General features: G+C 33.3%; 1 protein-coding gene across 1 annotated transcript in view; it reads right to left on the bottom strand.

The window, feature by feature from the left end:
- Positions 1 to 6: 6 nt before the first annotated feature.
- Positions 7 to 11,273, bottom strand: part of LOC106867376 (protocadherin Fat 2) — a gene marked incomplete at its 3' end in the record, with an annotated part of 15,428 nt that continues 4,161 nt past the window's right edge. Inside the window, exons 3-6 of the mRNA XM_014912234.2 lie at positions 10,853 to 11,240; positions 9,664 to 9,820; positions 7,104 to 7,177; positions 7 to 1,566 (exon numbers count right to left, since the gene is read on the bottom strand). Of these exons, the coding sequence (XP_014767720.2) occupies positions 7 to 1,566; positions 7,104 to 7,177; positions 9,664 to 9,820; positions 10,853 to 11,240 (2,179 nt within the window). The remainder of the gene's footprint in view (positions 1,567 to 7,103; positions 7,178 to 9,663; positions 9,821 to 10,852; positions 11,241 to 11,273) is intronic.

Genomic DNA, 11,273 nt, shown 5'->3' with positions numbered 1-11,273 from the left:
ATATTTTGTCAGTTGGAAAGGAATATTATCATTTTTGTTATCATTGATGATAGAATATGTAAGTTGGCCTCCCTCTCCAAGATCAGGGTCTGTAGCATTGATGAAGCCAATAGGGAAGTCAACTTTCTGGTTTTCATAGGTGAGGAATTGGAATGTCTCTTTGGTAAAATGTGGTTCTACATCATTGACATCAGTTACTTTGACAGAGAACTGTTTCTTAGTCTTTAATGGAGGTGATCCCATGTCATGACATTCAATAGAAACAACATAATGATCTATAGTTTCTCTGTCAAGAGGTTCTTTAACCAATATTTTATATTCTTTAGAACCCATATTAGAAAGCTGGAACATTTTATGGTGGATATTACATTTAGTTTGTCCATTAGGTCCACTATCAGTGTCAATGACCATAACATATGCTATGAAGCTCCCAATTTTACTTGCTTCTGAAACAGCAGTAGAAGACTCTGTTAAAGGTGATACAAAATCTATATTTATTGTTGGAGCATTATTTTGATTGTTAATTACATTGATAATCAACATTGCCATGGAGCTTAATGAAGGATTTCCACCATCTCTAGCCTGAATGTACAAGTGATATTTACTTTCTTTATTTCTAAATAAATTATCATTGATGAAAATCTCTCCTGTTTTAGAATTTAATTTGAAATGTTTTCTGGCATATTTATTTGTATTTCTATGTAAATAGTAAGTAATGTTCCCATTTTGACCAGAATCTAAATCTGTTGCTGATAAAAGAATCACAGGTGAAGATATGTGATGTGCGTCACTGATGGTGGTATTATATAATTTTTGTGTAAACATTGGTTGGTTGTCGTTAACATCTGTAACAGTGATATATATGTTCAGTATGCCTTCTTTTGGTGGAGTACCTCCATCTTTAGCTACCAAATGTAACATGTAACTGTGCTTTTCTTCTCTGTCTAACATTCCTTCTAGAGTTATTTTAAGTAAGTTTATTCCATCAAATCCTTTAAATATGGATAGTGAAAATTTCTTGCTTTTATCCTTGAGTCTGTATGTGATGTTAGAATTGAGAAGACTAATGTCTTGATCAACAGCATTTGGTATCGATTTTGTTGATCCTTTTACATCCGTCTCATAAAACTCTATTTTAATTCGATCATCTGGAAACTCTGGATGGTGGTCATTGATATCTTCTATAATTATTTTTATCTTTAATATTTTTGTAAATGTTTCTGCTTTCCTCACTGCTACCTTAACAATTCTGGAACATTCCTTGTTATATGTACACAGAGACTCAGCATCCAGTATCTGAGTAGTGTATAGTTTTCCTGAGCTGGTGACATTGAATAATTGAGACCCACTTGATACCATCCTTTGTAATTGTGTAAATGTAATGAGTGCATGTTGCTGGTGTATAAGTGAATGTGATATGTTAGAATCAGCTGCGATATCTCCTATATATGTGTGTGGACTGTTTTCTTCATTGACATGGTATATAATATCTATGCACACAACTGGATACATTATCCCATACAGAATGTAAAGCTGCAGAGTGTTGATTACACTCATTATTGTAATTCATTATTACAATTCATAAATCCATACATCTAAAATGAAATATTAAAATATTAGCTTTTTGACACAAATACATTTTAAAGTATTACAGAATGTACATATCTTAAATAAAATCCTCCTTACTTTTCAGTCATAATTAAGATTTCTAAAAATGTCTTAAATTTTTTATTAACAGATGAATTTGTTAAACTGAGAATATAGTCAAGGTAATGACCTGATTGATTTTTTTTTAATTAGTTTTCACAGTTGCATGTACCAGTTAGGTACAGGAAAAGAAAATTAGCAAGATGTTATAGTCGCTAGCTCACATCAATATACTTTATTCTGAAAATTTAAATTAAAACTATCTTAATTATAAAATATAATTTTCAGCTATTTTGTATAACACAGATTATGTAAATGAGAATGAAGTGTTGCTTAATTTAATAAAACATAAGACAATATAAAAAAAAAAAAGATTTACTGAGATGCAAATGTGATTATCACACAAAATCACAAATTGAACTGATATGAAGTATTTTTATAACTAGATCATAAACTAAAGATATTTTACTAATAATGAGTTGTGCCTATGAAAGTTTGGAGAGTAGAATGATTTGAAAACTGAACCAACTCAGTATGACAAGCGAATCTGTTTCTTTTATATATCTTATATAGAACCATTCTTATTATTAAAAAATGGCGTTGTGTTTGATTGATGGAATCATTAGAGCATTATCCAGTTAGGTATTTGTCCTAGCTGTTTACATTCTGAGTTGAAATCCCACCAATGTCAACTTTGCATTCCTTCCTTCTGGGGGTCAATAAAATTTTACTTTACTAATGTAAAATGTAATAAAGACCTACTCATTATATAAATATTTGCAATTTGTGATACATACTTGCAAAACTAATTCTTATATAATTACCTTCTTTTTATGTTTCATACTTATATCTTACTTTTTTGAGTCAACTAATATAAATGCACATTTTTGTTAAAACTTTCTAAAACTTTAGAGTTACTTCCCCTGTTCCCTTCTACTATGATTTTTATGATGTATAAAAATGATTGAATACGTTCGGTTGAACACTACACACTGCATTGAAAATTTTCAATAGCTTTTAAGTAATGCAGCTCAGTATTTACATAATTATCTTCTGTTTGTTTTCTTAATTATACAATGAAATAGTGGCCTATTTAATGATATTCCTCTTTTAACTGTTATTGGAATTAATATGAAATTTTCCATTTGAAACATATCCCTAAAATTATACCAAATAGAAAGCTATATTCACATCATTTAGATTATTTTTGTTGTTAATCAAGTGCAATTATTTATATTCAAGTAGAGAATTGTCCAATTACATATTTGTTTTGTTCTGTTCTGCAATATGATTTATTTTTAGTCAGAAAGAAAAGGTTGTGCCCATGTCCATTGCAGAGCCCATTGAAACTGGTGAAGTTGACATGGTTAATGTCTCTCAATTTAAGTCAATGGTTGCGTAAATTACACTGAGCTTCAGAGACATTTCCTCAATATTTTTTATCCGTCTTGCTCCTAATTACTGAAAACTCATTAGGTAACTTGCATTTTTTATTTTTAGGATTCACAGAGCACAGCTCTTAAACATAATGCAATTATTAATGTTGCTTTCAGACCACAAGGCCAGTAATTTCAGAGGAAATAAGTAAGTCGATGTAACCAACCACAGTGACCAATTGCTACTTATTTTGTCAATCCCGAAAGGATGAAAGGCAAAGGTCAAACTCAGCAGAGTTTGAACTCAGACTATAAGATGGATGAAATGCTGCAAAGCATTTTGCCTGGCGCGCTAATGGTTTTGCCAGCTCACCACCTTATGTTATTATTAATATTGGTTTCAAATTTTGGCACAGGGCCAGCAAGTTTAGAGGAGGGGTAAGCTGGCTACACTGACCTCAGTATTCAACCAATCCATTTTTAATTGACCCTGAAGGGAAGAAAAACAAAGTTGACCTTGGCAGATTTGAATTTAGAATGTGAAGATGGATGAAATGCCACTAAGCATTTTGCATGGCATGCTAACAATTCTACCAGCTCACTGCCTTATTATAACCATTAACATTAAAATGACTTTGATGCATAATGTGTATTTTATGTCTGTAGCATTTGAGAGATGGGTTAAGCTGTTATTAAAAGAATGTTTTGGTACAGCTCTGGTGGGATGATTCCTTTCTTTATAAATGTTTTTGAACATGCAGTTACAGGATTTATATGGGTTATAATAGATAATAGTTATAAAATATAATCACTCCTTACTTTTGTGGAGGAGGACTGACATTTTGAGTTATTTCGAGTCTACCATATTGCACTTTAAGAAAACGTACTTTAATGTTAAATGCATACACAATGTCCTAATACCATCAGAACACAGAATCTTGTACAAAATGTCTAAGAAACAATCAATAAAACCTCCAATGGTTCAATCAGAGCCATTACAAAGGACCTTAAGCTTTCAAAATCACCATCAGAAGAGATGTGCATCAGGACATCCTGTACAAGTTGCATGTGAGAAGTGAGAATTGTTCTATCCATGCGAAGTGTTTGCTGAATGAATTAAGACACCAAAAGGCTGGAATGATTTGGTTTTTCTCGAATGAGAAAAACTTCAATCTGGCCAAAAAGGTAAACCGAAGGATTGACACATAGTTATACGGAGATCTGAATGATGTTCCAACATAATAAGTTCTCAGCAACTGTGATGGTTTTGGGAGTCATCAGCAACAAGGAATATGTCATGCATCCACACATCTTTTCACAAGGCTTAAGAGACAATGTTGCTGTCTACACAGAGGTGTTGGAGAAAGTTGTGAGGCCTTGATTGGGCAGAGTATGCAATAGAAGACTGTATATCTTCCAACAGGACTCTGCACTGTCTCATAAGACTAGGACAACCCAAGCATGGATGTGTGCTAATCTCCATGGTCATGTTCTCCCAAACACATGGCTTTCTAGTTCACCAGACCTCAGTCTATTGGACTATTACATATAGGGCCAGTTGAGAGAGAGGTCAGTCAATATCCCCATAACACCATGCAATCTCTCAAGTCCATCATAACCAGCACTATATCCAAAACTGATAAAGATCATCTGATTTGGGTATGTCAATGCTTCTAACTCCATATTGAAACAACCATTGATGTTAACGGTAAATTCATGGAATAGATGTGATAAAAGGATTCTCAAGATTATTTGTACCAATTTGTTTGCTAATATAGCTTTTCTTTGATAATCTATGCTTCTTTTCTAAATTCACACAAATGACCTAAAAAATTAAGGATCCTGTATAAACATAAAATAACGATATGATGAAGATAATAATGATTGTCTTTTCCAGTTTACGGTTCTCATCAAAGTGATGTGGGGAAATAATGCTTATACTAAGGATCATAGCTAAAATGACAAAAAATATAATGAAGAAAATTGCAAGTAAACAGTGGCTTTCTTCATATTTCTAATAGGGTTTTGTTAAGAAATTGATGTTGCATTTCAAATTCCTAATAACGTTGGGTATTTAAAGAATATACTTTGAGTTATATACTGTTTTATATACCTGATTTTGAATATTGATTTAAATTACCATGCTAACATACAATAATATTTATTAGGCATGAAAAAAAGTGTTAAATTAAATATCGGTTATAAGTTAATTACAGTAAGAACTATCACTTGTAATCAAAATGAAACCGTTGACTCAATGAAAAGAAAAAATTCTATATAGTGAATGAGAGTATAATTATTACATGAATATATAATATTATTTATGTAATTTACATCCTAAAATTTGAAGCATTTTTTAACAAAATTTCACATTATTCTAAAGACATTTTGTAATTCAATATTTTTTTCTGTATTTCAATATGCATGGTGCAAAATGTTGATTGCAGATAAAAAATAGTTAAATGACTTCATTATTGTTACTATAATTGATACATATTAATGAGATAATTAAACATGTACTGAGAACCACTTAAAATGGTTACACTTCATACAACTAATATTGAAAATAAATGATCAAATAAATTTTACTTGACAAACCAGAATTTTTGTGTGATGGTAACTGTAAAAAGGCATCTTTGTTCTAGAAGTAGCTATACTTCTATTCCAGTAGCTGCTCTTGATACTGGGGGAATCAATGTTTTTTTCTTTTCTCCTTCTTTGTATATTTATTCTGTAGGTGCACACTTTTAACTGTTATCAAGTACTTCTATCTCAAAATATTATCTAAGCAATTCATATGAAATTGTAATGTAAACAAACTTACCTATTTTGCTTAATCCTTTGTTCTTGTCCCTTAGAGAAGACATTCATCATGGCGTAGTGATCCAGTATAACTGCTGCTGTAATAATGCTACAATAGCAGTATCTTGGTTGTGTAGATTTGTGAGTCATAGTTGGGTGGCAGTTTCATGTTAGGGAATTCTATTTAACTTTGTGTATTGCATATATATTTAAAAATTATTTCACTATAAATGAAGATTGTTTTTGGTCTAAAGTGAAATATATTTTGGTCTATAATTGAATATAGCATATAATCATCAGATTGTGCCATATACATAATTCTAAATTCACTCACATATATCTGTCTAAACATGTATGTGTGCATGCATTTGTGTTTACACACACTGACACACACACACATTTTTGTGATATATAGTCCTTTTAATTTTTATCCTTAACAGCTATTTTCCAATAGTTCTTACAGTAATTATTGAATTACTAAAATTGTTCATTTAAAATAAAAGGAAAACTGAAAAATTGCTGTAACTTTATCTGTTATTTTTATTTATTCATAATTTATTTAAAAAATAAATTTAAAATATCAACTAAAATTATAATGCTCAAAATAAAATGGGACAAATATGGTAGCTTGTTGGAATATATGCATTATAATATATAATGATCAATCTGAAATCAGAATTTTCATAGGAAATTGATAAGCTTCATCATTTAACTTCAATGTTTCAACCCATGTTCATGATCTGGATGGTTTGACAGGACTGCACTGGGGTCCACTATCTACTTTGGCATGATTTCTATGGCTAGATGCCTGTTCTAACACCAACCACTTTACAACATTTACAGGGTGCTTTCTTCATGCCACCAGCACCAAATAGCTCACCTTTTATCTTGCAAAACTATGATCCCCCAGAGAGGTAGCTTTATGCTAGGAGAGGAAGGAGTTAAAGTATGAAAGAAGTAGAGCAGAACATATTTCTTGTAGTAATTATCTATACAAGAACTCCCATTGTATAAAAATGGCCTTAAAAAGGATCAATGAAATATTTGTGAACATTTAGAATTCTAATGATTTTATTCACTTTACAGCTAAGGCATATTCTCCATGTAAATAACTGCAAATAAATAATTTTAATACATAAACTTTGATGAATTTGTTTGTATCATTTATCTTAATACTATTATTAGTAATGTTTGATGTTACATCTCAATGTAAATTAATAATGTCTATGATAAAGAATCAACATTTTGCTATTTTTGAGTTTGCTATTTCTTATATACTGGTTCTAGATATGTATCTTGTTCATGATCACTCTTTGGTGTTGGAGGTATGTTTGGTCTGTAGTTACTGTATTCTGAAATGTACAGAAAAGTATTTCAAATATAGTTTTGAAAGGAAAATGTTTACACACACACACACACACACACACATATATAAAAAATGGGGAAGGCTGGTTTCCCATCCATAAAGGGTTTAGCTTTATGGCATATCATCAGATCCCAAAAAAGAAACGCCTTCATTACCATAAAAGGTCATAAATCAAAGTTTGCCTCAAACCCCAAATGCTGCCTGATCAATCCGGCCAAATCCAAGATTGGTCTGGCGAGCAAGCACATAGTGTGAAATATCAATAACGACATAAGGAGGGCCACCAACCTTTCTTTGTGGTGCAACACCAATGAAGTGACTGCATGGTTTAACACCAACAAGGGAAGAGGCAGAGCAAGGTTCACCCAGTTTGATATTGTCGACTTTTATCCATCTGTATCAAAAAGGCTACTGGCCAAGAAGCTTTCTTTTGCTAGGGGCTTCACTAACATTAGCGACAGAGATATAGAAGCCATTATGCATGCCAGAAAGAGAGTGCTGTTCAACAAAAGATCGGCATGGGGGGCTCCTTTGATGTAGCTATGGGGGTCTTCACCAGTACTTACGTATGTGACCTCATCAGATTGTATATCCTTGACACCTTTAGGAAAAAGTTCCCCTCTGTCCTCTTTGGATTCTACAGAGATGATGCCCCGGCCATCTCTAGGGGAGCAAATGGACATACACTAGACAGGCTGAGAAGAGATCTAATCAGCATGCTTGCCTCCATGGGATTGAAAATCACCATAGAGACCAACCTCACAACTGCAAACTTCTTAGACGTCACACTCATCTTGAGCTCTAGTACATACAGGTCCTACTGCAAACCAAATGAGAAACTAATGTACATCAACACTTCCACCCACCCATTATGTTCAAAAACCTGGGGAAGGGTGTTAGTAAGAGGATCACAAATGAAGAGATTTTCGATGCAGCAGCCCCATACTATAATGAGGCTCTAGCTGCCAGTGGATTTAAGGATCACATCTCCTACATGCTGGAACCCAGCAGCCACAGAAAGAAGCACCCCTTCTTCTCTCTTAACACAAAAGCCCATAAATAGAATATCCCTTAAATTATTAGATAAGCATTTCACTAGCTCCCATAGATATGGGTCCATTTTTAACAGGCACAACATTAGAGTCTCATTTAGCTGTGGTCCCAATATTAAGAGCATCCTATTTAGTGCACCTAGGCCATGAGGAAGAGGCAGGATGTTCATGCCAGGACTACAACAGATGCCTGGTGGGAGGCCACTGTGAAACCAAAGGGGCTTGTCTATGAAGCTGAAGTACTAGCAAACCCTGTCAATACCACCAGTAGAAGTAGTAGCAGTTGGAGATATGAGAACAGAACCAGCAATGCTGCCACCATCGCCACAGTTAACAACATTACCAGCAATAGGAAAACAGCACAAGCAACAGCATTGGTAGTTCCCCTGACGTCACCGACAACAAAAACAACAGCAACATCGCCATCAGCAGCAGCTAACGTCAACAGTAGTAGACCTGACAACTCCTATAGCAGCAGCAACAGGTCCAGTGACACTGCCAGCAATCATGGCAATGATAACAACAATGGCAACAGCAGCAGCAGTGATAGTGGCCCTAGGAGAAACACCAGTGGAACCACAGCTAATGACACTGCTAGCAGCAATGGCAACTCTCCCACTAATGACGAGGACCATAATATACAACAGCACCTCATCTTAACTGGCAATGGCAATACCATTACTGATGCCACTACCACCACCTCCAGCAACACCAAGAACCCATGCCTCTACATCAATGCCCCTACATCAACTGGATAAAGTGTTGCAAGTTATGCATAGCTGGACAGGCAAGAATCCTAAAGAACTCACTCGAACCAGGGCACAGCTTTAACTCCAGAACAGAGATTTGGGGGCCATGTTTACATTTCAGGAGGTTCCTGCTAGCCTTTCGGAGCCCACAAGATGATGGCACAGCTGGAAGTTGATAGCTGATAGCAAAGGGAGATGATCCCCAATTATTACCTCTGAGTAGTGAGGCATTTCCTCCTCCATATTTTAAAGAGGTTTTGGGCCAACAAATTTTGGGATCTGACAATACACCATAAATCCTTTATAGACAGGAAACCTAAGGTAATCCCATAAACTGGCCTTCCCCATTTTTAATATATACTGCTCTACATCTTAGAGTGTGCTTCTTTTGAATTTATGTCTTTTACAGATGATATATATATATATATATATATATATATAAAAGAAACTAATTCATCAACCATATGTTCATATTAAATAACCATTTACTTCAACTTTAACATTTGATATATTTAACACTCAACTATTATACTATGAACCCTCTTGATTAAAATTTTTCTCACTAGTGAACTATTCATATTACATTAAAAAGTTGTTTATATATGATACAACTGTGCCAATGCCTTTATAAGAATTCAACTTTGTAAAAGTGATAATATTTGGCAAATTACCTGATATTATTGAAGTTTGTTGTGAAATATCTCCTTCACTCCATCCACGGTTGCGATCCTTTTGAGATGGTAATGTGTCATTTAGATTGTTTGATGTCACAATACTATTATTGTCGCCTTGCTCAGATGACCCATCAGAAACCTGCTTATTATAGATCTAACATGAAAGTAACAAAAATTTACATTTACAATTTAATTGCTTAGATGTGTACATTTAAATTACCAATTTTGCACAGTTTTTCATAAAACATATCTAAATCAACCTAAATAGATATATCAATAGATCTAATTATGCAATATCCTCTTTATAATTAATTAAATTTGAGATGGTTAAGAAGGGACATTAAAGAACAGTACATCTGTTGGATCATATCATTTCTTAATAATAATTTAAATATTCAATTGAATGTAGAGTTGTGAAAATTATTTCACAAGGTAGAATATTATACTATTAAGTACACATGTGGCTATTGTCATTTAGCCAAAGGTCAAATCTTATTGAGTAGACCTATGACCCATTCAAGCTGTAAGCATACTGTCTTTTTAAAGGTTATCTTGGACAACATCAACCAGCGTGTCATTTGATTATTTTAGATAGTAGTTTTGGACATAAGAGATTTAAGAGATATTTCTTTGTTATTTCCAGCAGATTGAGATATCCTAAGTGGTGATTTGCTGAAGTATTTAGAATTTATCTTGAATCACAGAAAACTGGTTTGGACTTCAATTATTGATTACAAGGCTCAAATTTTATGGAAGAGAAAAATATGGATCCAAATATTTGATTGGTACTTGATTTTATCACTCTTAAAGAATGAAAGACAAAGTTGGTTCCTACTGGGATTGAACTCAGAACATACTTTGCTGTCATATATTATTAGGTTTTTCTCATATCTAATGATTTTGTCAACTCACCAGCAATTATTAGGATTATTTCCTTTTAAAATTCTAATTTTAAATTGAGTATATTGTTTTCAATGTGGATTTTAACACTAATATGTCCTGAAAGATTTTCAAAACATTAATGTAATTAGGTTAGAACACTGGGTTCCTCAAGATTTGGAACTAGAAGATCTCAAAGAAAACAGATAATATAAAATCATAAAAACAAACTAAAATCTAAAAGGATAGACAAATAAAGAATTTAAACATCATATATTACAGACAGAAAAATTTGTGTGAACTATACCTGAGGAGTAGGTGGTAACCTCCTAGGTGTTGTTGAGAATTTCCATTCATTGGTCAACTGTTCTGATTCAGGATAGTAAGGACTTTTAGGCTTTATTGATTGAAGATTTCTAGCAAATATGTCGTCTGCATTTCTAGTTATTGCAACAGGATTATTAGTCTGATACAGGATTTGTCTCATCTCAGTCCTTGAGAGAAATTTTGGATTATCTGCTGGTGCAGGCAAGTTATTGAAGTGATTGATACATTTAAAAACACACAGTGTTATTGACACCACAATAGCCACAGATAGTATTACAGCTGCTGCTACAATGATAATTATCCAAGTCATATTTAGGTTGTTATCAGATTGGAATGGGACAGCAGTCAACATTGGAGATGTATCATTACTAACAAACAGTGTTAGTATGATAGCAGTTGTT

Source organism: Octopus bimaculoides, chromosome 14, assembly GCF_001194135.2.
Source record: "Octopus bimaculoides isolate UCB-OBI-ISO-001 chromosome 14, ASM119413v2, whole genome shotgun sequence".
NCBI lineage: Eukaryota > Metazoa > Mollusca > Cephalopoda > Octopoda > Octopodidae > Octopus > Octopus bimaculoides.
This window is presented reverse-complemented; position numbering and strand designations above follow the sequence as displayed.